The sequence below is a fragment of the Pseudorca crassidens genome, chromosome 20 (genome assembly GCF_039906515.1).
Source record: "Pseudorca crassidens isolate mPseCra1 chromosome 20, mPseCra1.hap1, whole genome shotgun sequence".
Classification (NCBI taxonomy): domain Eukaryota; kingdom Metazoa; phylum Chordata; class Mammalia; order Artiodactyla; family Delphinidae; genus Pseudorca; species Pseudorca crassidens.
This window is the reverse complement of record NC_090315.1, coordinates 7690158-7716014: the sequence shown is the minus strand read 5'-3', so window position 1 is coordinate 7716014 and position 25857 is coordinate 7690158. Positions and strand designations below refer to the sequence as shown.

Genomic DNA, 25857 nt, shown 5'->3' with positions numbered 1-25857 from the left:
GATAGGGTTAACCCTGGGTGTAGAAAGAATCCTCTGGGGCCCCCGTGGGGGTGGACAGAGACCAGAAGGCGGCTGGGAGGGGGGAGGGGTCCAGGGAAAGAGGAGGAGGCCTGAGTAGGGACCAGGCGGTGGGTATGGAGAAGAGAGAGAGGGACAGACAGGGCTGGAGGGAGTGGAGGGAGGGAGAGGCTGGTAATGGGCTCTAATGTGGGATCCCCTGCTACTCCTTCCGCCTCCCGGTTGTGGGTACTTTGAAGCCCACAGGAGCCACAAGATAAGCCTGGCAGAGCGGAGCACTCGCATCCCCTCTTTCCCCACAGCCAGCCCCATCCCTCCCACCACAGCCTGACCCCTCCCTCCATGCCTCTCCTTTGGCCATTCTGGGTCCAGATGCTCCTCTCTCTGAGGCCTGTCCCCAACTTCCTACCACCTCTTACTGAGGGGGCAAACTCAGCAATTGGGTGCCTGGCCCTCAGAGAGCCTCCAAATGGCCGGTCTATAAAATGGGTGTATTATTTTCCTATGGTTGGCGTAACAAATTCCCACAAACTTAGTGTCTTCAAACAACACACATCTATCTCATGATTCTGGAGGTCAGAGGTCCTAGATGGGTGTCACCAGGCTCTAGAGGAGAATCCTTTTCCTTTCCTTTCCCAGCTCCTAGAGGCTGTCCCCGCTTCACAGCTCATGGCTTTTGCCTCCATCTTCAAATCCCAAAGGTAGCATCTTCATTTATATATTTATTATTATGTTCTGGCCACACCACGCGGCCTGCGGGATCTTAATTCCCTGACCAGAGATTGAACCCAGGCCATGGCAGTGAAAGCAAGGAGTCCTAACCACTGGACTGCCAGGGAATTGCCCTGCAGGTAGCATCTTCAAATCTCTCTCTGCCTCCCTTTTCCACATATCAGAATCCCTATATTGTGACTATATTGGGCCCACCTGGAGAATCCAGGCTTCTCTCCCTATTTTAGAGTCATCTGACTAGAAGCCTTAACTCCATCTGAGACATTCATTCCCCTTTGCCATGTAAGGTAACATACCCACGGGTTCCGGAATGAGGACGTGGACATCTTTGGGGCCATTCATCTGCCTACTACAGTGGGCGTGGGGTTCCCTACTCACATTTATTCATTCATTTATTCAACAATATTTATTGAGCACCTACAATGTGCCAGGCACTGTTTTAGGATGAAAATCCCTACTCTTATGGAATTCCTTTGTTACAGCATTGGGGTGGGGTGCGGGGAGGGGTGCAGACAGACAATTAAACAATTACAATTTTAAAAACCAATGCATGATCATCAGTGCTATGGAGAGGAAAGCAGGAGGATTAAGGGGAGAGGAGTGTTGAGGGGTTTAGACGCTTGAAAGAGGCAACCGTTAGCAGAGACCTGAGTGATGTGAGGAAGAGGTGTGGGGAAGGGCGCTCCAGGCAGGGGGCACAGCGGGTGCAAAGGCCTAGAGGTGGGAGGAATGGGGGGTGCGGAGGGTGATGGGGAGCCCTTGGGAGGATCCAATATGGCAGTCTGCGATGTGCTCATTATTCACTACCCAATTTGTCCATGGACCCTTGTTCTCCGGCTGAGAAAACTGGAGCTCAGACATGAGGGATCTGGTCATACGAGGAGGTGGGTTGTCTCTGGACTCCTGGTATAGTGCTCACTCAGTCTGCTCTAGGTCCTGAAGCTCCAGCCATGTCTTTTCTGGAGGACCACCCTGAGGTTTTGCATGTCTTCCTCATCATTGGGTTTTAGTCTCTTCTTCCTCCTGATCTGTCACCAGACCATGAGCTGTGCATGCAAATACGTCCTGAGGTCTCATGTGACCTGGTCCTGAGCTGGGAGATGTTGGGGACACAGATATGAATCAGCCCTCCAGGGGCTCCCAGGCTGGTATAGGAGATAAATAGGGCACAGACAGTTCCAGTCTGGAGGGGATCCGAGGGAGGAAGAGGGACTGTAGAAGGACTAGGCCTGGAAAAGTCAGGGAGGGCTTCCTGGAGGAGGGGGCATTTGCATTGGGAATTAATGTATGAGTAAAGTTTGCCAGGTAAAGATGGGAATACATTCATTCACTTTACAAACATGTCCTGAGGCATTGTGTGGGTTGGTTGTTCAAGGATGATTCATGCATTTATTCATTCAATACGTCTTTGTTGGGACTTCCTTGGCAGTCCAGTGGTTAAGATTTCACCTTCCAATGCAGGGGGTACAGGTTCAATCCCTGGTCGGGGAGCTAAGATCCCACATGCCTCAGGGCCAAAAAACCAAAACATAAAGCAGAAGCAATATTGTAACAAATTCAATAAAAATAGTCCACATCAAAAAAAAAATTTTGTTTAGGCGAAATAATACAATGGTTAAGACTTCAGATTCTGGAGTCGGTCAACCTGGATTCTTTTCTGAGTTGTTTCATTTACTGAATGGCTCATTTATTTAAGTTTGCCTCAGCTTTCCCCCTTGATAAAATGAGGACAGCAATAGTATTGTCCTCACAGGGTTCTTGGAAGAATAAATTAAAATGATGCATGTGAAGGTCATAGCACGTTGCCCCATACATAGTTGACATTTCATTCCTGCCCTTAGCTTAGCATGAACCTCTCAGAGACCCTACATGCAATGAAGGTGATACCTGATTTAGTCTGGTGGGGTGTGTTATAGTCAGAGAAGGGTTTCTGGGGAGGGTGGCACTCAGTTGGGTTCTGAAGCTTGAGTAGGAGTTTGTTGGCTGGAACAATAGGGTCAAGTCCAGAAAGAGGAAATGGCAAGGACAAAGGCTGGGTGTGTGCATGTGTGCATGAAACCATGTGGCTTGTTCTAGGAACTCCAGAGCAGAAGGAAGGGAAGTGGTGAGCTAGGCAACTGGTGATGTGGGTGGAGCCCCAAAAGCTAGGACTGCAAATGCCAGGCTGAGGAGCTCAGACCTCATCCTGGGGGCGATGGGAAGACAGCGCCCAAGCAAACAAGCTGATCCTTCGGTTCACAGATGGGGAAACTGAGGCCCATGCTCAGACCCTGTGTGGTGGCCCCTCTGATTTCCAGCTCTCTGATTTCTAGCCACTTGTGAGCCTCCCCATCCTGGGTCCTCCAGGGGAGACCAGGCCTCCCGCTCCTGCTCACACGCCCTGGAAGACGCCTGCCTCCCACCTGCTGGTGGGCTCAGGATAACAAGGAAACAGAGTGGGGAAACTGAGGCCCGCAAACAGATCAGGACCCCCGAGTTAACATCCCGGCCTCTGAGGTCACAGATACAGGTGCAAATCCAGGCTTGGTCTCTCTTTTGTCTGCTTTGATTTTGAGCAAGTGAGTCTCCTCCTCTGAGCCTCAGTTTCCCCATCTGAAAAGTGGAGCTGTGAGAGTAGCCACCTCGGGACTTCCCTGGCGGTCCAGTGGTTAAGACTCCATGCTCCCGATGCAGGGGGCATGGGTTCGATCCCTGGTCAGGGAACTAAGATCCTGCATGCCGCAAAGCACGGCCAAAAAATAATAATAATAAATAATAATAATAATTAAAAAAAATAAGAGTAGTCGTGGGGCTTGGCACAGCCAGGATCCTGCAGTCCTTGAAAGATACGGGCTTCCTGAGAGGTTGGAGAATACCAGGGGTGAAGTGCACAAGGCTGGAGCAAGCCTCTAGTTCTGGGAGTGGTTTGATGCGATGATGCATTAAGGACAGGAAAAGGGGTGCAGAGGAGGGGGGCTCAGACCTCCCAGGGTCTCCACTCTAGGCTGAGGGGCCGGGACTTTGGCCAGGGGTACTGGGGAGCCATGGGAGGCCTGTGAGCAGGGGAGGGGTAGGTCTGCTCTGCACTGGATGGGATAACTGGAGGCAGGGAGGGCTGGGAGGAGGCTGGGCTGAGGGTCCAGCCAGGTGAGGTGAGGGCCTGCACGGGGCCAGGGCGACGGGGACGGGGCAGAGAGGATCAGAGCGAGACTGTGAGAGGTGAGGGGAAGCAAGGGAGAGAGGACAGCGCCCCGGGTCTGGGTGGACGGGGGGGCCGTCCCTGAGATGGAGGACACGGGGAAGTTGGTGGGGGGCGGGGTGTGGGACTTGCTAACGTGGAGGCCTGTGGTTCCCAAAAGCATCATCAAGCCCTTGGAGGACCCTCTGGAGACTTGGCAGCCGTCACCCGCTGGAGCCCTGTGCCCACCGGGGACGACCCTCTTCCTCCTCTACTCCCTGGCCGCCCTCATCTCCTACCTCCTGGTGATCCAAGGGGCAGGGCCCCCCTGCCTCCCCCTTTGTCCACAGACTGGTTTGGCCACCAGGCCATGGCCGATGCCGCCTTCACTGTTCTCCTGCCCCTGCCCCTCACCTGGACGCTCCCCGGCTGGCCCCAGGGTGGCATCTTCTACCACCTGGACCCCGGCCTCGTCTTCCTGACATTCTACGCCAGTGGCGGCCCGCTGACCCGTGCGGCCGCCGACCGCTGCACCTCTGCGCTCCAGCCCACCTGGGCACAGAACCATCGCACAGCCTGGAGGGCAGTTTTCTGGGCCGGGGGTTTTGGGCTCCTTCTTCTGGTCCTGGGCACATCAGCCCTGTGAACCCTGAGGGGCCAGGTGAACCGGGCCGACGCTTTTAACAAGACGCCTGTCGGGGAGCCTGCCCAGCCATCTTCATCCTCCAGCCCTGCACTGAGTCAGCGGGCGTTCAGCTTTGGGGTGCACTGGCAGTGCTGAGTGCCTTCCACAGCCTCCTGAAGGCCAGGCTGCAGCTGGCGAGGCTCACAGGGCGGCCCCGGCTGCTGGGGGTGCCACAGCCACGGGGGCCGTGCTGTTTCTCTGCTGGTTTCCCTTCCCCCTGCTGCTTCTGTTGATGCTGGTGGGGATGTGAGAGGACCAGGCGTTCAGGCAGCTCCTGTGCTGGGCGGGTCCTCTGGTGCCGTAGTCTGAGGGGGGACGGGTGGGGTCTGGCACTGGGGAGGGAGGCCCAGGTGTCCTGCGGGGACCGGGAGGGAAATTCCTGGGGGGCGGGGTTGGGGACATTTAGGGAGAGTGTAGGGGGGGGTCTCCCACCTTATCAAACTCCAGAGAATGTGAGATGCTGAGAGAGACTGAAATTTAGAGACGGGGACAGGGACCCGGGGTGGGGCGCAGGGGCCCAGAGAATGGGGAAAAAGGATGCGAAGAGAAAGCAGGCCAAGTGAAGGAAGAGATGCAGAGAGGGAGAAACGGGCACCGACGCAGACGTGACAGCATCACACAGACGCGGTGGCAGACGGAGGCCAAGGCAGGGAAGGGACGCGAGAGACAGGTCAGGCTGCCGGGAGGGACCAAGTGGGAGACAAGACAGGAAAAGATACAGAGACAAAGACCCAGGAGGAGGTGGAAAGGAACTAGACTCTGACTGAAGGAGAGGAGAATGAGTGGGGAGAGAGACAGATGGACAGGGAGAGACAGACAGACATACAGACAGACATGGGCCTGGATCTAAAGACACGACTATAGACATGGGCTAGGAACCTGCAGCCAACCGTCCTGGTTATGCCAGGACTTAGCAATACAATATCTGGGCTATGGGGCTTTCGGAGCTAAAACCAGGAAAGTCTCATGCACGCTGGGATGCCGTGGTCCCTGCAGGTGGAACCGAGTAACACAGGACAGTACTTGGCCACCGGATGTTCTGGGTCTCCAGGACACTGGCTATCATTCGTCTTGTCTTGCTGCCTTTTGAAATACGCACGTGCCTCCTAACCATGCCCCCGCCCCTGGAAAAGGATGTTGTTGGTCATCTTTGGTTTTCAAACTCCCAAATGTTTCCCAACTAAAGGTTAATTTTTGCTCCACGTTCTGAGTCGTTTGATGTATCCGTGGCGCTACCTCAGACATGCACTAAGCTCCAAGGGGGAAAATCTATCTCTTCCGTCTTTGGAAAATGCATTATAGCAGATGCCTCTTGACCCTGTCTGCACATCAGGATCTCCGGAGGAGCTTTTAAACTCCAAATCAGTGCCCAGGGCCCATCCCCAGGTGTTGTGGTTTAAGTGGCCTAGGGTAGAGCTGGGCTCTGGGAGTTTCCAAAGCTTGCCAGGAAGTCCCACGGGCAGCGGGCTGAGCCCCACCCATCTCCAAGTGCCTGTGGCTGTGCAAATGCAACCTTGGTAGCTCCCAGGGGGTTGAGAAACCCAGCACTCAAGGGCTGAAAACCCTGGAGGTGGGAGTGGGGAGGAGGGACGCAAAGATCGATTTCTTTGTCAATATTTGTTTGTTTTCCAAACGTTGACAGCCAAGACCCAAGCTGGGGGTCCAGCAGAAGTCAGATTTATTCTGTGCACCCCCTGCCTTAGGCTCCCAGTCACAGCCAAGAAGGGTGGGGAGGAAGTGGCGGGGAGGCGAAGAGAGGCAGGGAGGCTGACTCTGATTGGGAGAGGTTTTTAGGAAGCCTTCCAGGTGGAGCTGACACACAATAGAGGAGGGAAAGGGCACTCCGGGCAGGGAGTACAGCATGTGCAAAGACCCTGGGGTGCGGCTTTTTTTTCTTTAAACCATCTGTGAGTTACATACGTTAAGATATACTACAGAGGGGGCGTAAGAGGTGGGTGCGATTAAAAAAAGAAAAAGACGGGAGGGCGTCAGGTCAAACACAGCTTCCAGGACTTCTCTGGTGGCACAGTTGTTAAGAATCCGCCTGCCAGTGCAGGAGACATGGGTTTGAGCCCCGGTCCGGGAAGATCCCACATGCTGCGGAGCAACTAAGCCTGTGTGCCACAATTACTGAGCCTGCGCTCTAGAGCCCGGGAGCCACAACTACTGAGCCCACGTGCCACAACTACTGAAGCCCGCGCGCCTGGAGCCCGTGCTCTGCAACAAGAGAAGCCACCGCAGTAAGAAGCCCATGCACCACAATGAAGAGGAACCCCCCGCTTCCAGCAACTAGAGAAAGCCCACAGCCCACGTGCAGCAAAGAAGACACATCGCAGCCAAAAACAAACAAACAAACCCCAAAACACAGCTTCCTATGCCAGGCTGAGGGGCTGGGACTCTTGTCCCAGGGGTGCCGGGGAGCCAAGGGAAGGATAGGTCACCTCTGCTTGTAGAATGACCCCTGTGAAGACTGAAGGAGAGAGATAGGGGGCGCGGCTATGGTCCAGGGAGAGAGGAAGGCCCCTGGGAGAGGGGACTAAGCCTCAAGGACCGCTTACCCGGCTCAGGTCTCGGAATTCTTGTTTTGCGGAAATCGACTTCCCTGCTAGAGCGGGGCTGACCAACTTCTGGCTGGGAACATAGTACAACACCGCCCCTGTGTGGTTATTCTTAGCATTGTAACCAAGGTCTCCTATAAGTAAGACTGTCTTCTAAATCAGGACGCTTAGAAGAGTTAAAGAGGACACTATTACAAATTAAAATTACAGTGAAACTATAAATTCGTTTCTAATTGGAATTTTCTAGGTCTTTCCCAGGAAACCCAGGATGTTCAGTCACCCTACTCAGAAGCTGCCTTTTCAGATCTTGAGGTGAAATGAAATTGTTTGTCTGATGAGAAAAATGGATGAAACTTGACCAAAGGCTGGGGTGTCACCCATGGCATTCCACCTACTGGGGATGGAGACAGGGAGTGGGAAGGAGGCGGCTAGTGAGGGAGCTGGTAACTGACTGTATATCTGGAGGTCTGGACACTTTTATAAGTAAGGGGCATTTACAGTAGGTATTGAAGGCTGAATAGGAGTTTGCTAAGAAAAGAGAAAGATGTGTTGATACAATATAGCAATGAAGACATCACTACAGACCTTTGCAACTTGCAAATTCCATTCGCATCTTTGATCTCAGGCTGTCCTTGCCACGGCCTTCTGGGGCCCACTGGTCCAAGATTTTCACCTTTGTCTGACTGAGAAGAAAACCAAGACTCAGAGAGAAGGAATAAATCTGAAGTACACAGCAGTTTGTGTTGGTACCAGGTGGTGAGTCATCCCTGCTTCTTCTCCTATCTGTGTTTTTGCACTCAAAGTTGGAATGTCCTTCCCCCTCTCTAAACGCTCCTGACAGACTACTCCCCCCTCAAAACACAGCTCAGTCTCTGGGCACCTAGCCTCAAACCTGATAGTCTATCCCCCTAGTCTTCACCTTCCCCAGACCCAGGAGTGCGGGCCTCCTGTCTCTGACCCAGAAGCCTGGCCCTCAGACAGAGTTGGCCCGAGGCTGTGTGCCTGCTGGGGTGGTGGGATAGAGCAGGGTGTGCTGATTCAGTCACATTTATTTGGTCTCAGAGGCCACAGTCACGGTCAGGGCAGAGGCAGGGCTCTTGGATTAGGGGTCCTGTGTCTTCTCATTGCTGAGCCTAAGAGAGGAAAAGAGACAGAGAGATACACGGAAACGTGGGACAGGAAGAGAGCCCCGAGATCTAGCCTGCGACCCCCGCCCTCTTCCCGCTCACCTTGTTGAAGAAGTAGATGGAGGTGAGGATGGTGAATACGGCTATGGCCAGGGTCGCATTCTGGGTGGAGGGGTCAGAGGTCAGGACCCATCCCTTCCCTTCCCTCTCCCCACCACTACCCCGGGCCTCCCTCCCCCTGCCGGACCCCTCCTCACTTCCTGAAAATTCATGGCCAGAGGTCTCAGCCGCAGGGTTGCTTGGCCTCTCTCTCCCTTTCCCGGGCCTGTAAGCCAGAGAGGGAAGGTGGGCCAGCAGAGCCTGACAGAGGGTCATCTGGGAGACCAGAATGGTGGCCATGGTGACAAGAGAAGGGCATTCTGGGTAAGGGGACCTTGTGGCAGAGGCTTGGGGGAGAGGGGCATTTGGGTACAGAATGTCACATGGAGTATGTGAACTTGGAAGGGGGACATCTGAGATGGGAGAGTCCAGACCTGCAACCCTGGGCGCCAGAAGTATCTTGGAGAAAAAAAAAACAAAATGAAAAAAGAAGAAAAAAAAAGAAGTATCTTGGAACAGGAAGAGACTGGAAGCCAGAGAGCAGATGAGGTGGCCCAGGCAAAGTTTCCTCCAATGGTATCTGTCAGTTGCAAGATTTAGAGACACAGCAGGGGGAGGACCGAGCCTCCCAGAGCCTGGTCACCAGTTTGGGGGCGGAAGCAGCAGTTATAATGGTAGGGCTCGTGGCAGAGGCAGCAGCCTTCCCATCTCTGGGCCACGGGGACAGTGATGTGCCCGGGACTCCCATGGCCCTCTGGCGGCCCTCCGCCAGCCCTCCCGAGAGTCTGTAGACCTAAATCTCTTTGGGTCCATCACGCCTTTAGAACTAACTTTGGGGTCACCAGAAACACAGAGGACAGAGGACACCAGTGCAGTCAGCCCTCATTATCCGCGATTCCATCTCTGCCCCGAGTGGCTACAGGTTTGAGTCTGAGGACACGCACGTTCCTTTGTTGATCAAGGGGACAATCCTCTGCTCTCTTGTTTCAGCTCAAACAGAGAGCTGCCCAGAGGCCAGAGACAGGAGGGGGCAGTGCTGGGGAGGAGCTCCTGCTCTGGGGCCAGACGGATGGGTTTGGATCCCAGCTCTGGCACCTGTGAGTGGGGTGGCCTGAGGCAAATTTTCTAGTTTGTAAAAAACAAAAAGAAAAAAAAAAAAGGATCTACCAGGATGAGTAGTTTTTTGGATTTAAGATTATAATCTACGTGACACACACACACATTTTCCCTAGAAGCAATGATTCAGTATTTGCTAATCCCGCGTTCCCGGTGACTTTATGCAACATAAATGCTGGAAATGACATGAATCAGCTGTGAAATGATACCTGAGGGCACCAGCCAGAAAACTCCAGAAGGCAAGACACTGAACAGGGCAACTGGCATGGTCTCTCCAAGTCCGTGTCCCCCAAAAAACCAAGGCAAATGGACTTGCTCTATTTAAACAAATCCATAAGAGACATAAGACCAGATTCGATGGGTGATCCTGAACTGGATTCTGGTCTAGATAACTCAGCTGTAAAGGATATTGGGGGAGATATTGGGGACCTCTGAAAGGAGAGTGGATATTAGATGAGATGAAAGTGTTATTGACATGGAAAGGAGGAGATTGTTCCAAAATTGCATGTGCGATATGATCTCATTTTGGTAAAAAGTACGTATATTTTTTAAACGTGGGGATTTCCCTGGCGGTCCAGTGGTTAAGAGTCTGCGCTTCCACTGCAGGGTGCATGGGTTCGATCCCTCGTTGAGGAACTAAGATCCCAGGTGCCACGTGGTGCGGCAGGAAAAAAAAAAAGAACGTGTGTGTTGAAAAATCTGGAAGGATGTGCTGTCTCAGTGTTGCAGCAGAAAGCGGCAGGCGCAGCTCAAAAAGGTTTAATTGGAAGGAGTTTAATACAGGGCCCACGTTCAGAGTTGGCAGGACAGCACAGCACTGGGCTTAGGAAACTTGGGGAGCTGCTGCCACCCAGCTGGGTCTGGATTGAGTCCCACCAAAGATCAAGTCCTCACCCCCGGTACCTGTGAATGTGACTTCATTTGGAAATAGGGTCTTTGCAGATGTAAATCAAGTCAAGATCAGGTCATAACTGGTGTCCTTATAAGAAGAGGAGAGACCCAGAGACAGACACACACAAAGGCCACATGATGAGAGTCTGAAGTGATGCTTCTAAAAGCCAAGGATTGTCAGTGACACCGGAAGCTGGGGAGACGCAGGGAGCAGATCCTTCTTCACAGCTCTCAGAAGGGACCGACCCTGCTGGAACCTTGATTTCGGACTTCTGGCCTCCAGAACTGGGAGACGATACATTTCTGACGTCTAAACCAGCCAGTTTGTTACAGCAGCTCTAGCAAACCAATACACACCTCTAGGCATCGAGGGGTGAGACCCATGTCATCAGAACCTCAAGGGACAGGGGGTTCCCCGAAGGAAGCTATACTGCAGCCAGTACCTCTCATCCTAGGAGTTCCTGCTCCCCTCCCTGGCTGACCCCAAGGGGGATCCAGAGGGCACAGGGGCCAGGATGGAGATGAAGACAGAGGCTTCCTCAAGGGCACAGAGCTGGACAGAGAATGGTGGAAAGTGGATCAGAGGAGTGGGGTGGGCCACCCCCGTATTTACGTGTGTGGCGGGCTGAGTAATAGACCCAAACTGGCCACACCCCAACCCCCCAAACCTGTGAGTATTTCCCTCACCTGGCTTAAGGGACTTTGCAGAGGTGATTACATTAAGGATCTTGAGACGGGACTTGTCTTAGTCTGTTTGAGCTGCTATAATAGAATACCATAGACGGGGTGGCTAACAAATAACACAACTATATTTCTCACAGCTCTGGAGGCTGGAAGTCCAAGATCAAGGTGCTGGCAGATTTGGTGTCTGGTAAGAGCCTGCTTTCTTGCTCATAGATGGCCAATTACTCGATTTGTCCTCATGTGGTGGAAGAGACCAGGGAGCTCTCTGGGGTCTCTTTTAAAAGGGCACTAATCCCATTCATGAGGGCTCCACCCTCATGACCTAATCACCCCAAAGGCCCCACCTCCTCATACCATCACCTTGGAGGTTTGGGTTAAAACATATGAATATTGGGGGGGGGGACTCAGGAAGTGGGCTGACAAGACATCTTTATTGAAAGTACATTACCATGGGGACTTCCTTGGCGGTCCAGTGGTTAAGACTCTATGCTTCTAATGCAGGGGGTGTGGGTTTGATCCCTGGTCAGGGAACTAAGATCCCACGTGCCACGCAGCCAAAAATAAAATAAAATAAAGAACATTGCCATGGGGCCAGCCTCCAGCATAGTCCCCAGTGAGTCTCACCTCCTGGAGTTCATATCCCATGTAGTCTCCTCCCTCATGGAATAGGGTCAACCTGTGTAAATAGTGGAATATGGTGGAAATGGCAGAGGGTGACTTCTGAGGCTGGGCTATAAAAGACACTGCTATGCCTTGGGTTAGTCACTCTGGGGGAAGCTGGTGGCCATGCTGTGAAGATGCTCAAGCAGCCCTATGGGAGGCCCGTGTGGTGAGGGGGCTGAGGCCTCCTGCCAACAGCCACATCAGTAAGCTTGGAAGTGGCTCTTCCAGTGCCAGTCGAGTTTTCACGTGACTGCAGCCCTGGTGGATATTTGACTACAGTCTCATGAGAGACCCTGAGCCAGAATCACCCAGCTAAGCCACTCCCAAATTCCTGGCCCACAAAAGCGGTGACAGATAATAAATGGCTACTGTCCTAACCCATTAAGTTTTTTTTTGCGGTACGCGGGCCTCTCACTGTTGTGGCTTCTCCCGTTGCGGAGCACAGGCTCCGGACGCGCAGGCTCAGCGGCCATGGCTCACGGGCCCAGCTGCTCCACGGCATGTGGGATCTTCCCAGACCGGGACACGAACCCGTGTCCCCTGCATTGGCAGGCGGACTCTCAACCACTGCGCCACCAGGGAAGCCCCCATTAAGTTTTAGAGTGATTTGTTACGCAGCAGTACATAACCAACACTATTTAGTACTTACCCTGAGAAATGCTGTTCTAAGTGCTGAATATATTTGAACTCATTAATCCTGAAAGCAACTCTCCAAGGAACAGACTATGCTTGTCCCCATTGTATGAATGAGGAAACAGAGAGATGCAGTAACTTGCCCAAAGTCACACAGCTTATATATGGCAAAGCTGGGGTTTAAACCCAGCCTGTCCAAACTCCAGGGTGTGGGTGTTCAACCTCTGGGCCATGCTGGCTTTGGCCAGCTGTGGGTGGCACTGGAAGAAGTCACCAAGAAGTCCAAGAGAGCCTCAAAGAGCCCCAACATTTAAGGGGTGAGAAAAAGAACAGACGTGGCTGGTGGAGTGGGGAAGGAGGGGAGGGCAGAGTCTAGAATGTGGGGCGGGGCAGGGTTCTCCCTCCATCTGTGCCCACTTTAAGGGCTCCTAGGTTCAAATCCCAACTTTGTCACTTACTAGCTGTGTTCCCTCAGGCAGATTACTTACTCTTGCTGTGCCTCGGTTTCCCCGTCTGCACCGTGGAGATGATGATAATCAGATCAACACTTCCTGGGGTTGTGGTGAAGATTAAATGGGTCAGTCCACGGTGAATCCAAGGCTGACAAAGGCCCTGGGGGATCGGGCTCTGCGGGGAGGCGTGCTGGGACCTGCTCTTCGGGGGGGCATTGCTGAGGCGGGGGTAATGAGCAGGTGGGGCTGCGGCACAGACAGTGGGCTGAGCTCAGCGTCTGGCTGTGTGGAAATGGCCGGGCCAGGGTTTCGGGGCCACACTGCTGGACTTCTCCTGCTGCTGCTGCTGCTACCCCAGGCCCTGACAGAGGGACCCCTGGTCTTTGTGGCTGTGGTGAGGTGCCCCACCCCCGCTGCCCGGCCCCTCATGTTCCCCAGGCCAGCCCTGACCTGGTCCCCTCCCTAGGTGTTCCGCCATGGCGACCGGGCCCCGCTGGCCTCCTATCCCACTGACCCGCACAAGGAGGCTGTATCTATCCTGTGGCCACGTGGCCTGGGCCAGCTGACTGGGGTGAGAAGCTGGGGATGGGAGCAAGGGGTGGGGCAGTGTGGAGAGGGGTCCGCTGAGCCTGCTCTGTCCCCAGGAAGGGGTCCGCCAGCAGCTGGAGCTGGGCCGCTTCCTGAGAAGTCGCTACGAGGATTTTCTGAGCCCCGAGTACCGGCGGGAGGAGGTACTGCCTTACTGACCTCCATCTTACCTCCTGACCTTCCACCTCTGACTTCCACTGACTCTAGTGTTTCCCTTGGCCTCCACCTCTGGCCTTTGACCCCCATCAACCTGACCTGCACCTTATGTCTGATCTCTGACCCCTGAACCATCGACTAAACCAAGTTGACCTCTGACTCTATCTCAACCTGAGTCACATCTTGACCTCTGACCTCCATCATCTCTGACTTTATTTTCTGTCCTCCACCTCTGTGTTCTGACTCCCCCTGACTCCAACCAGACCCTCTGACCTCTGACTCCGAAACTTGATTGATTCTGTCTTTGACCCTCATTGATTCTACTTGCCCTTCTGACTCCAAACTTTGACCTCTACCCTTCCTCAAATCTGACTTTCCTATACCTTCCTCTGTCTCCTGACAGATCCCCAGTTAGGATCATTCCTCCTGACCCCTGACCTCTGATCCCTGATACACATGTACTGAACTCTGACCCCATGACCTCCAATCTGCCCTCCTCATCTTGACTTCTAACTTCCAGCCTCCAGCGATTCTTATATTCCTTTACTTTTTAAAAATTTATTTATTTACTTTTGGCTATGTTGGGTCTTTGTTGCTGCGCACGGGCTTTCTCTAGTTGCGGCGAGCACGGGCTTCTCACTGCGGTGGCTTCTCTTGTTGTGGAGCACGGGCTCTAGGCGCGGACTTCAGTAGTTGTGCCTCGCAGGCTCAGTAGTTGTGGCTTGTAGGCTCAGTAGTTGTGGTGCACGGGGCTAGTTGCTCCGCGGCATGTGGGATCTTCCCGGACCAGGGCTCGAACCCGTGTCCCCTGCATTGGCAGGCGGATTCTTAACCACTGCGCCACCAGGGAAGCCCCTGATATTCCTTTCTGACTTTCATTGACTCAAATGACCCCTTAATCCTCAATGTCCACCCAACTTCTGACCCCCAACCCAACTGCTCCTGACATTGACCTCTGGCCCTTGATCCCAGCTTCCAAAATTGAAGGCCAGCCCCTGAACCCGCCCTGAGTTTTGACCCCCAACACCTGAACTTCGACTCTGAACTTAATCTGAAGCTTTTGGTTTGCTGCTATAGCTGACCTCTGACCCTGACCGTGGTACCCTGGCCTGGCCTCTCCCCACCGCACCCAGGTGTACATTCGCAGCACAGACTTTGACCGGACCCTGGAGAGTGCTCAGGCCAACCTAGCGGGGCTTTTCCCTGAGGCCGCCCCAGGGCGCTCCGAGGCCACCTGGAGGCCGATCCCTGTGCACACGGTGCCCGTCACTGAGGACAAGGTCAGGGGGCTGGACAGGGCCTGGAGGTGGGAGGGATGGAGGGAGACAGGGACCCCAGAGACGGAGAGGGCCAGCGGCTGAGAGAGGAGGCTCGGGGCCTGGATGGGTGGTTCCCGGGAGCCAGAACACCCAGACCTTCCCTGGGGCTGAGCTGTCCTGATGGGGTGAGCCGCCTACCCGACACTGTGCAGCCGGATCTGGGAGAGACGCTGGACCGGAGACAGGGCCCCACAGCCCGACTCCCCCCGCCTGCAGTCGGGCCCCAGTCACGCTGCTGTCCCCGCTGAGCCTCCGTTTTCTCCAGCTGCTGAGGTTCCCTACACGAAGCTGTCCCCGATACCAGGAGCTGCTGAGGGAGGCCACGGAGGCCGCCGAGTACCAGACGGCCCTAGAGGGTTGGACGGTGAGCAGGGCCTGTGTGGTGGGGCAGGATGGGGCGGGGCCGGCGGGGCGGGGCGGGGCTGGCGGGATAGGGCGGGGACCTGCGATGCAGGGCGGGGCCAGTGGAGCGGGGCGGGGCCGGCAGGACCTCGTGGGACCCGCCGGGCTCGGAGGTCTGTCAGGCTCACCCAGCCCAGTCCGGTGCATCCAGGACTTCTTGACTCACCTGGAGAACTTCACGGGGCTGTCGCTGGTCGGGGAGCCGCTCCGCAGGGCGTGGAAAGTTCTGGACACTCTTATTTGCCAGGTGGGTCCCTGCCTCACCCACCCAGCCAAGTCGTTTATGGCACCTGGGTTCAAATCCCAGCTTTGCCGCTCACTACCTGTGTTCCCGCAGGCAAGTCACTTAAGTGCCTCAGTTTCCCCATCTACACAATGGGGATGGCGACACACGTATCAACACCCCCTGGGTTGCTGTTTAGATCAAAACGGGTTAATTCACGTGATGCCTTAGAACAGCGCCTGGCACACAGCGAGGCCTTTCAATCTGTGTGCTTGCAACTCCAATCCCCCAGTTCCATAAGCGGAAAAGCGCCGGTAACTACGGCTTCGGCGGCAGGAGCTGACCTGAAGCTGCATGACGCTGGTAGTCTTTTCTTACCCCACTTTACGGGAATGTATGTCTAAGGGGGCTGCCCCAGACCCCACTGGATGTGTTACGAGGTAAGGTATCCTCACCACTGTACCTTTCTAAAATTCCAAACGTCTGATTCTAGAACAGCTCTGGACCCAAGGATTTTGGAGAAGGCCTTCTGGAATGATGGTCACTCCTATGCTTAATTAATAATCGCTATCGCCCACCCCACCAGACCTAGCCCATGAGGGTCGGGAGAGAGGATTGCAGCTGATGGGGGCAACACAGGAGGGCCTAAGGGGGGCACGAAGAGCTAAGGACGTTGCGGTCACTTTGTCCCCTCCCTCTCTCTCCCCAGCAAGCCCACGGTCTCCCCCTCCCATCCTGGGCCTCCCCGGATGTCCTGCAGACACTAGCTCAGATCTCGGCTTTGGATATTGGGGCACACGTGGGCCCACCCGGGGCAGCAGAGAAGGCCCAGCTGTCTGGGGGTGAGGTGTGGAGCTGGGAGGCTGGGAGGCTGGGAGGCTGAGGCGCCTTCCTCTGGGAAGTTCTTAGCACTCTGTCTCGCCCTGTCAGGAATCCTGCTGGATGCCATCCTTGCCAATTTCTCTCGGGTGCAGCACTTAGGGCTGCCCCTCAAGATGGTCATGTATTCGGCTGTGAGTCTTTGGGAAGGGAGGCAGTGCCACGTGGGCACAGGGATGGGAGGGGCACAGGGATGGGAGGGGCACAGGGATGGAACCTCAGCCTGATGCCTTGAGTAACTCTTATCTCCAAACCATATTCTTGGACCATATCACTAGAGGCATGGAATCTGGAAGGAGGGAGGTGATGGTGTTATGGGAAAGAATTCAGTTTTTCTTCAAGGACTGGCTTTTTAACTGAGCTGTCATCATACTTCGTGTCTAGTTAACCAATCTTTATTATGTGACCACCTGTAACTGGTGGGGCTGCCTCCAGGGTGAGCAGGTTTGGGGAGACTGGTTCTAAGGGGTCTGAGGGACATCTGGGAGGCAGAGGGATGCACAAGCTCAGGAGAGAGGAGACATCTGGAGGAGCCCCGAGTCAGCCCTGGATCCGCCTGCAGCACGACAGCACTCTCCTGGCTCTCCAGGCGGCCCTGGGCCTCTATGATGGGCACACACCGCCTTATGCCGCCTGCCTCGGCTTTGAGTTCCGGAGGCGCCTTGGGGACCCGGATGACGACGCAGGGTGAGGAGGGGGTGGTACCCGGGAATGGGCAGGCCAGAACTCTCAGGAGGAGCGATGCGGTGCCAGGTAGAGGGCATGGCCCAGGCACAGGCTCCGAGGGGAATTTACTGGGGACGGAATCGGGAAGGAGTCAGGAGCCCAGTTCTCCACCCAGCTGCTCTCCTCCAGATATCAGGTCAGCAGTAGGGAAGGCAGGGAGGGGCCTGGGTACCACCACCTCCTCTCTCCCTCCAGGAATGTCACCATCTCCCTCTTCTACCGCAACGACTCTGCTGGCTTACCCTTGACCCTCAGCCTCCCCGGGTGCCCGGCGGCCTGCCCCTTAGGTCGCTTCCGCCAGCTGACGGCCCCCGCCCGGCCTCCGGCTCACGGGGTCCCCTGCCATGGCTTCTACGAGCCCGCCGCCCCCGCAGGTGACGGCCCCCGGTGCTGGGGTGGGCGGGGGCGGCTCAGTCTGGAGACTCACCCCCGCCCCCGTTCTCCCCGCAGCCACCGCGGTGCCTCTGCTCGCTGGTGCTGTGGCTGTGCTGGCAGCCCTCAGCACGGGGCTGGGCCTGCTGCCCTGCAGAGCCGGCTGCCTGCGGGCCTGGGGGCGCCCCGTGTGAGCCACGGAACCGGCACCGTTTCCCCCGCAGCTGACACTGGATCCCAACACAGCTGCTCACCCGCTGCTCTGGCTTCTGTGACTTACTGTGCGTGCCGGGGGACACAGGGAGGGCTCCCAGGCCAAGTCACAAGTTGTCCTGTGTGTGGGCTCAAGCGTGCATGTGTGTTGACGCATGTGCACACACGTGTGGATGTCTGTTCACACATATGCTCCTGCACGGATCTGTGTATACACGTATTCGACGTACACGCACATGCTTACGTGCTCCTTTGCACGTGTGGGTGATACGTGCGCCAGTGTTTATGTGCAGGTTTCTATACACGCCTGGGAACGCGTGGTGTACGTGCGGGAACCTCTATTTGTAGGTGCAGCACACATGATGTGTGCGAGCCTGCAGGGTGACCTCCTCCCCACCACGGGTCATGCACTGTCAGGGTCCAGCTCCCTCAGCCTGGTTTTGGTGCCCGCCTGGTAGTGGGAGAGCTAAGGTCAGGGTTCAGAGCCTGGCCGCACAGCCAGCCTGCTGGGACCAACCTGGAGGCTGACTCTGGGCTAACCATTCATCTCTGCACCATCTCCTCTGGCACACACAACTCCTCCATCAGGTTAACTAGCCTCCGGGGAGCCAGTGGCGGGAGCGGGGCGAGAGCATCCCCTCTGGGCTACCTAGCATAGCATTTGCTATACTTACGATTTGGAGGGGGCGGGATCCCGGGATCCCACCCAAGTACTGTCCAGTATGGTTGCCACTGGCTGCCACGTGGCTGTTTGAATTCACATTGTGTAAGTAAATAAAATGTGAAATTCAGGTCCCAGTCATACTAGCCAGTCCCAGCACTCATTAGCCACACGTGGCAGGTGGCTGCCCTAACGGGCAGCGCAGGCAGGGAGCTTCCACAGGACAGCCCTGAACGTGAGGAAAGGCAACGCTACCGCACAGCAGGTTCACGTGGTGCTGGTCACAGACCAGGCCATCCCAGGCCTGTACTTGCGCTGCTGCATTTAGCCCTGCAACCCAGGAGGCGGCTCTGCCCTCTCCACACGCCAAACACCAGGCAACAGTCTGGGGCACCAATGATCCTGTCTGCATAATCAGGCAAACGTGTCAACACCCCACTAGGCTGGCGGTGGGCAGCCTGGTGTGCAGTGGGTGCTCTGTAACCGCCACTGGGTGCCTGTCAGATGGGGGAGGCTTGGAGGATCAGAGGTGGGGCTGGGCAGCCAGACACGAGAACCACCCCCAGCTGCCAGAACACCGTGGGCATGGGAGGGAAAGGGCAGGGGTCAGCAGCCCCATCCTCACATGTGTGGACAAGCCCGGCTCCACCCACCTCCCTGCGCCACCTGCCCTGGGCCCCAAGGGAGCCTCTTGTCATGAGCACGCGGCCCACCACTGCCCCTGCTGGTACTGGACTGTCACAGGGCCTCAGGGAAGGCCTAGGAATGCCCTCTGCACCTCACTTCTTGGTCCTGCTTGGGGGGCGGGGCTGGAATTGCAGTGGTGCGGCCTCTTGCTTCCAGATGCATGTTAGACTCAAAGGAAGCTCCAGCCGCCACCGCAGCTGTGAGCCTAGACCCCTCCTCAGCAGACTGCTGGGAGGGTCATGGAGGTGGCGGGGCCTCGCTAGGGCTGCCATGCAACTCCCTCCATCCTCACCCGGGGAGGGTTCTGGCTCCAGCTCCACACCTGGACCCAGTCAGACGCCGCAGCTCACATGCAGTGACGTGTAGGCTACTTAATGGGTGCCTGGTACCGCCTGCCAGGGCTGTCCATCCTCACAGCTGGGATTCTTGGCCCCAGCATCCCTCGCCCAAAGGTACCAGCCACACACACAGCTACAGAAACTGGAAGGGACTGGCCGCCCCCTTCGCAGGCAAGCAAAGTGCAAAATTCAAGTTTAAAAGAGAAAGGCATTGCAAAAAAAAACTTAATAGAAAAACCTTGGCAAAAGGGGAAACGAGCAACCATAAAACCCAAGTGCTGTATGAAGTTAACAGGTAAAAATATTGCATTAAAAAAAGGCTTAAGAGAAAGGGTACAAGCTTCAAGGTGCTTTCATGGCGTGGGCTGCGGGGTCTCCCGCTTGGCCTGTAGTGCTTCAGAAGCCCATGTGACACAGCGGCGGGGTCCACCCACCATGCCCATCAGGCCAAAGTGTAGCAGACTGAAACGTAACACACTGCCTGGCATCCAGCAACAGCAGCTATCAGCCAGCTGCCTGTTCTCCACCAGCTCTGGCTGGTGACGCCCACGGGGTGGGCTGGGGGCAAGGACACCCCTCTTTGGGGCTCCCTGAACACCGGCTGGAGCCGACCAAGGCTTTGCGTCTCCCCTCCGATGTCCTGCTCCTTGCCTCCTTGCCCCGGGAGGCCTAGTCGTGGCGCACGGGTGGCTCCGCCCACAGGCTTGGTCGGTCCGGCGGGCACGGGGGCTGCTCCTCTCCCTGCCCGAACGCGTCGCGGGTGTGGCTGCGCCTGGCCTCTTGGATGTACAGCTCCAGGGCCTTGGGGGGCTGCCTGTCCACCCGCTCCTTGGGCATGCCGCGGCTCAGCAGCCAGCCCACGAGGTCGTTGCGCGTCGGGTTGGGCCCCAGCATGAGCCTGGCGCAGCCCGGCTGGCTCTGGTGCCAGAGCAGGCCCACATCGGCGACGGTCTGGATCACCATCACCGCCTCCAGCACCGTCACGCCCTTGACCAGCAGGCCGACCAGCACAGCTCGGAGGGCGTGGCCGCCCGCAGGCGCCGCTGCAGGCCCTGCGTGAAGGGCAACGTCCTCGGGCACCAGCCGCTCGGGCTCGGGGAGCGGCGGCTCGTGGTAGATCCAGTCGAGCATGCCCAGCTCTCGCACCAGCTGGATGCCCTCCTCCATGGTGGTCCAGGGTCGGAAGGGCAGCTCGGTGCCCTCCAAGTGCAGAAGGACTCCCAGCGCTGGCGCCAGGCCAGCAGCGTCTTGCCGTCACCCCGCAGGGCCTTGCAGCGGTAGTTGAAGATGGGCATCGCCGGTCAGGTCGCCCAGCATCACCAACTCCCTGGAATCCAGGGCCAGGGCCAGGCCGCCCTGGTCATACACCCGCAGGATCCAGGTGATCATGAGCTCGTTGGGGTTCTGCCGGAAGCGCCGGGCGATGGCCAGGAGCCCGGTGTACGTGTAGTAGCGGTCGCCCTGCCCCGCCATGGCCACGGGAGCTGCGGGAAGGGCACAGAGGGGCATTGGGCGGGGAAACAGTCACAAGCCCCTAGCCTCTCCCCACAGTGGGGAGCCCCTCAGACCCCCAGGTGTCAAAGGTCCCGGGGTGGCACTGTGTCCTCACGGGAGATCAGAGCCCAGTGCTGCACATCATGGGGGCCCCAAGCGTGGCCCCTTCAGGAGCCCTCATACTGGATGTCTCCCCGCAAACCCCACCCCAAGCCGCTCCTGTACCAGCTTCCCCTTACACCACCCACTGCGCTCCCATCACGGGGTTACTGTGAAGATTAAAGGAATTTAGTGCGTAGGACTGTGCCTGGTTTAAAGTTTAGTGTTCAGCCTTTGCCTGGACATATACCATTACCATAATCTCTCCACTTTGTAACTGTAAATTTAATATAATTATGGTATTAATAAGAACTTGTCCTCACCGAGAGGCCTGGTGGAACTGCTGGCCTCCTGGAGGAACTGCCTGCAGACAGGGAGGGGGGAAGAGCAGGCGGTGGGGTGCAGGGCAACCACGATCCCCACCCATCTGTCCCCAGAGCCAGGGACCCTTCCCACCCCCGGGGGTCAAAGGTCCCGGGGTAGCACCGTGTTGTCACAGAGCAGAGCCCTGCACTGGACATCACAGGGGTCACCAAGCACAGCCCCTTCAGGCACCAACTGAGCACATCTCACTGCAAACCATGCCCCCCCCACCGCGGGCTGGCCTGTTTCTCATCCCCGCCCCTCCCGCAGCCACCTCCTCTAACACGCCCCACCCCCATCTCTGCAGCGGATGCCACAGAGCTCAGGGCAGCACTCGGGGGCTGGGGGGCGGCGCAAGGCTGGCGCTCGGTGATCCCGGTGATCCCCAGCAGTACCAGCTGAGGCATCTCTACGAGCCCAGGAGGGGCTGGGCCCTTGCTGGGGTGGGGGGGCCCACAGCACACACACCAGGGCGCCTACCCCTCAGCCCGATCCGCGCAGACAAATCACGCCCTAAGGTCAAAAGTGGCAGAACCGGGGACCAAACCAACCTCGCTGGTCCTGTATCAACTGTAGGGAAGAAGGCGGGGGGTACAGAGAAAGCCCCCATCACCCTGTTGCACCCGAACATGGATGGAGGCTGCAGAAATAAGCCCCCTCCCCACCACAAGGAGACGAGTGTGGGCAAACCACAACCTCTATGCGCCTCCATCTCACCTGTGAAACACGGACAGAACTGCACCCATTTCAAAGAATGGGGTTACTGTGACGATTAACTGAATCTAGTGCTTAGGAATGCGGCCTGGCTCAGACTAAGTGCTCAGCACCTGTCCTTATTATGCTAATATTACCATACTCTATAAATTGTATTAACAATAAATTTATAATATAATAAGTTTAATATGATTATTACAGCATTAATAGTAAGGGGAGTCTCTTCTGTTCTTACCGAGGGCTGCTCAACTCCTGGGGGAACCACCTGCAGACAGGAAGGGATGGGGGGATGGAGAGGTTATAGGGTGCAGGGCAACCATGGCCCCCATCCGTCCCTCCCCAGAGACGGGACCCCCCCACTCAGACCCCCGGGTGTCAAAGGTCCCGGGGGGCACTGTGTCCTCAACAGAGATCAGAGCCCAGTGCTGGACATCATGGGGGTCCCAGTGTCCTCAAACCCCACACCCCAACTCCGCTGCCCCCGGACTGGGCAATGCAGAATAGAACATTTCCACCTTGCCAGTTCTGCTGGCCAGCAGTGCCTCAGACATCGACGGATGTTACACATCCCTTAGGGCTTCCCTGTCCTGCTGTCAGCGCTCCCTCTTCTCACCCCCCTCACGTATCGCTGCCCAAGTGACACTCTCTCTACTCCACATTATCCCAGAAATTCCCTCTCAGCCCACAGCAGACCTTCAGAGCTCTGCAGAGGACACCTCAGATGAAGAGAACAGCCCCCCAGAAAGATGCTCAGATGGTCTGCATTCTGAGCTAACCCTTCACAGGACGCGGCTCCACGCCCCCTAAGGTACCTGTTGGCGAGAATCTAAACCTCTAAGAACCCCACAGGCTACACTTCCAGTTCTCCACATTATGTATTTAGAAAGTAATCTAAATACAGGTGAAGACATACCTGTATCAGTATCAAGTCATTCTTATTAATGGGAATATAGATTTAGGCCCAGACCTCACTGAACAGAGAAAAAAACCCTCCTAGAGCTGGGAACACTTGTTTCTTTTTGGGTAACACACATACCCATGCCCATCTGATGATTTACTTAGCTCTTTGAAACATCTGTGAAACATTTAGGAAACATTCTCCAGATATACCATGTTCTCTGACAAGTACTGTATAAATTGAGAGTAACCTTAACAACTCTACCAGTTTACATATACATGATGCATGGGAAGCTGCCTTATCTTTGCTGAAAGGTACACTGTATTTAGTCTACAAACCACCCCCACTGTCCTGCAGCGTTAATGCTTCGAGCCCTTCTGTTTCTTTTCTTCTGCCGAGTTTGAAAATTAGATTTCTGATTAGTCCTCTTCCCTGAAACCCCAAAACATACATTGGGCCCTCCATATCCACGGGGCCCTGGAACCACTCCCCCACGGACACCAAAAAGTGACTAAATATTTTCCTCTTCTACAGCCCATATATCCCTGTCATATTCAACCCTTACCTTTGATGTGTTGTGCCCACTCTACAGACACAGAAACTGAGGCTCAGGAGACCAAGCACTTGACTAACATCCCTAAGCCCAAGAACAGCAGAGCTGGGATTTGCATGATTGCTGGCATATAAAATTAGGTCCCAGAGATATCTGATGTGAAGTCACCCCAAGTGAGGGTGAGATATTTTAGACCTGGGTGGGTCAGGGACTGGGAGCAAGGGTTCTTACCAAGGTGGGTGGGCCCTCAGCTTGAAGACACACCTGTAACACAAGAAGGATCTGGTGAGGGTAGGGGAAGAAACAGTCTGGGGGTCCAAAGATCATCAAAACCAGGGCCCCTCAGACCCCCAGGTGTCAAAGGTCCTGGGGGGCACTGTGTCCTCAGGGGTGATCGGAGCCCAGTGCTAGACATCATGGGAGCTCCAGTCCCTCTGCAACCAGGTCCCAAGGCCACTCACCTTCAGGGACAGAGGCCAAGCAAGCTAACAGTGCTTAGAGACTGGAAAACACAAAATCCATCGAACGTACAAATGCCCACAGCCTTCCCTGTGGTGACACCAAAATGCCCTCACCTCCCCAGTGTCACTCCCCAGTCCCCACAAGGGACTGTCCTCAAACCCATTACATGGAGAGAACCTGCTAACCCCCTTGCCTAGTTTTGCAGATTTCCAGCATTGGCTATACCTGCTACTGACCCTAAACAATTAAAGCTCAGATGCAAATCCCTTGAAAGAAACTGTTGGGGTAAATGAAGAGGAAAAGAGAAACCTAAAATACAAGCAGCGTAAGCAATGACCAGAGACTCTTAAACACGACCATTTTTGAACAAATCAACCGTGGAGGACATTTTGGAGATGACTTGGGAACTATGGACACAGAGCAGATAGGAGATGGCCTCATTAAGGAATTATCTCACTGAGGACGACTACAGCAGTGTCATTAAGTAGAAAAATGTTACTTTAGAGACACAGTGTTAACTGTTTTGGATGAACCAAGAAATTTACTTTCAAAACGTGAAGGCCACAAAAGTAAACATGGGGAAATGTTCTGTCAAACATGTCTATTTCCCTGCACGTTTGAGGATTTTAACAAGTAAAAAAAAAAAAAAAAAGGCGCGAAAAAGGAATACATGGGACAATGGCAAAAGGGGGCGCGCTCCAATGATGAATGGATGAATATCCTTCCACTTGTGACATGGCAACAGTTAGGATAAAGTCAACGGTTTTCTAGATGGTTGACTGAAGGGAGAAACTCAGCTAGAGAGGATTCTTGCTGGGCTGTGGTGGGGAGAGAAAATCAGCTAGCTGCTCCTGGGCTGGATCTCCCTGGCAGGGGCGTAGTATTCCTCGGGAGTCAGGGAAACGATGTCCACAAAAGTCCGGTTAGCCCAGAACTAACGTTTAACACAAAACTCTGATGTTCTGAGTGATCACGAAACTGATATTTAAGTGACCGTGTCAGAATGATTCCTGAAAGTGAACGAAGGCCCCATTTGCTTTCTCCTAAAACTACTCCTATCTGGTTCTCAGACACAACCCAGTAATTCACTTAGAGACCCCACTCGCACTTCTTCCTCAGGAACCCTCGAGATTGTCTCTACCTGCCCCATAGTCTCTGTTCTACGTTGCACAAAAACGCCAGCCACATGAAATGGGAATACACAAGAACGATTTCCGAAGGAAGGTACGTGTAGCTAGCACAGGTGTGGAAAACATCAGGAAAAAAAGCTCAAGGTCACAAGCCACCCCCACCCCGAAATGGACAAAATGGCGGAGCCCTGCGACGTGGGCAACAGAAATGGCGCAGCCAGGCTGCGGTGAAGACAAAGGAGGACTACTTCTGGTGTCCCCAGTTCGCTTCGGCGGGACTGCTCCTCTCCCACCCCCCGAGAACCCCCAAAGAGCCACCACCCTCTCCGGTCGCCACTGCCCGCCCCGCAGAGAGCACTCAGGCTCGCCTCGGAGCGCGGGTGCCAGGCCCTTACAAAGGCCCTGACCCCGTCCACGCCACAGCGTGGCCGTCCCCGCGGCAGCCCCGCGCACACACGACACGCTCGACCCAGGTCCCAACGCACGCCCTCCCGCGAAAAAAAAAAAAAAGGAGCCAAAATGCAAAGAACTCTCACCCAACCCTCACTTTCTCCACCGCGTGTGCGAGCTGCTGCACCTTCCGCTTTATTGCTCGCGCCGCTGGCACGGCCCGCCCCCCGGCCCCAGGTCGGGCTCCGCCCCGAGGCATCCAGCATATTCACCGGTGTCGGAAACCCCACTTTGGTGCTTGGGGAAGGAAATACTGCCTGTTTCCTCCAGAATACTTCCGAACAGGCGATGATACATTGTCCCTGGAGGCGGAGG

The 25857-nt window shown here is 55.5% G+C and overlaps 3 protein-coding genes and 4 non-coding genes across 13 annotated transcripts in view; 1 reads left to right on the top strand and 6 right to left on the bottom strand.

Annotated features, from left to right (window-relative positions):
• The window catches only part of SMIM47 (small integral membrane protein 47), a 17921-nt gene extending 2648 nt beyond the window's left edge, over window positions 1–15273 (bottom strand). For 3 of the 7 annotated variants that reach the window (XM_067719312.1, XM_067719314.1, XM_067719315.1), the window contains exons 1-8: window positions 15017–15273; window positions 14130–14367; window positions 12852–12914; window positions 11692–11743; window positions 10827–10936; window positions 8380–8439; window positions 7736–7829; window positions 7151–7223 (exon numbers count right to left, since the gene is read on the bottom strand). In XM_067719312.1, coding sequence (XP_067575413.1) covers window positions 7151–7223; window positions 7736–7829; window positions 8380–8439; window positions 10827–10936; window positions 11692–11729 — 375 coding nt within the window. In that variant the 5' untranslated portion in view covers window positions 11730–11743; window positions 12852–12914; window positions 14130–14367; window positions 15017–15273. Of the gene's footprint in view, window positions 1–7150; window positions 7224–7735; window positions 7834–8379; window positions 8440–10826; window positions 10937–11691; window positions 11744–12851; window positions 12915–14129; window positions 14368–15016 lie in introns of all 7 variants that reach the window. The other 4 variants (XM_067719316.1, XM_067719317.1, XM_067719313.1 and 1 more) reach the window with 4 other exon arrangements.
• Window positions 13108–17728, top strand: ACP4 (acid phosphatase 4). Its single transcript, XM_067719328.1, has 11 exons — window positions 13108–13209; window positions 13282–13386; window positions 13460–13546; window positions 14693–14839; window positions 15144–15242; window positions 15432–15527; window positions 16213–16345; window positions 16434–16516; window positions 16945–17069; window positions 17304–17482; window positions 17559–17728. The coding sequence occupies exons 1-11, from the start codon at window positions 13108–13110 to the stop codon at window positions 17672–17674; spliced, it is 1272 nt and encodes a 423-aa protein (XP_067575429.1). The 3' UTR covers window positions 17675–17728.
• On the bottom strand, window positions 16762–25857 carry LOC137214846 (Friend virus susceptibility protein 1-like). The gene is given in 9 exon segments (XM_067719180.1): window positions 16762–20389; window positions 20392–20446; window positions 20448–20590; window positions 20593–20668; window positions 20670–20863; window positions 21296–21336; window positions 22285–22314; window positions 23732–23764; window positions 25629–25857. Coding segments are annotated over 9 exon segments (1026 nt in total). The 5' UTR covers window positions 25742–25857; the 3' UTR covers window positions 16762–20048.
• Window positions 20935–21026, bottom strand: LOC137215776 (small nucleolar RNA SNORD88). The gene has a single exon (XR_010939411.1). It is a non-coding gene; the product is annotated as a small nucleolar RNA SNORD88 (small nucleolar RNA).
• On the bottom strand, window positions 21416–21504 carry LOC137215778 (small nucleolar RNA SNORD88). Its single transcript, XR_010939413.1, has one exon. It is a non-coding gene; the product is annotated as a small nucleolar RNA SNORD88 (small nucleolar RNA).
• Window positions 22398–22493, bottom strand: LOC137215777 (small nucleolar RNA SNORD88). The gene has a single exon (XR_010939412.1). It is a non-coding gene; the product is annotated as a small nucleolar RNA SNORD88 (small nucleolar RNA).
• LOC137215775 (small nucleolar RNA SNORD88) lies at window positions 23836–23926 on the bottom strand. Its single transcript, XR_010939410.1, has one exon. It is a non-coding gene; the product is annotated as a small nucleolar RNA SNORD88 (small nucleolar RNA).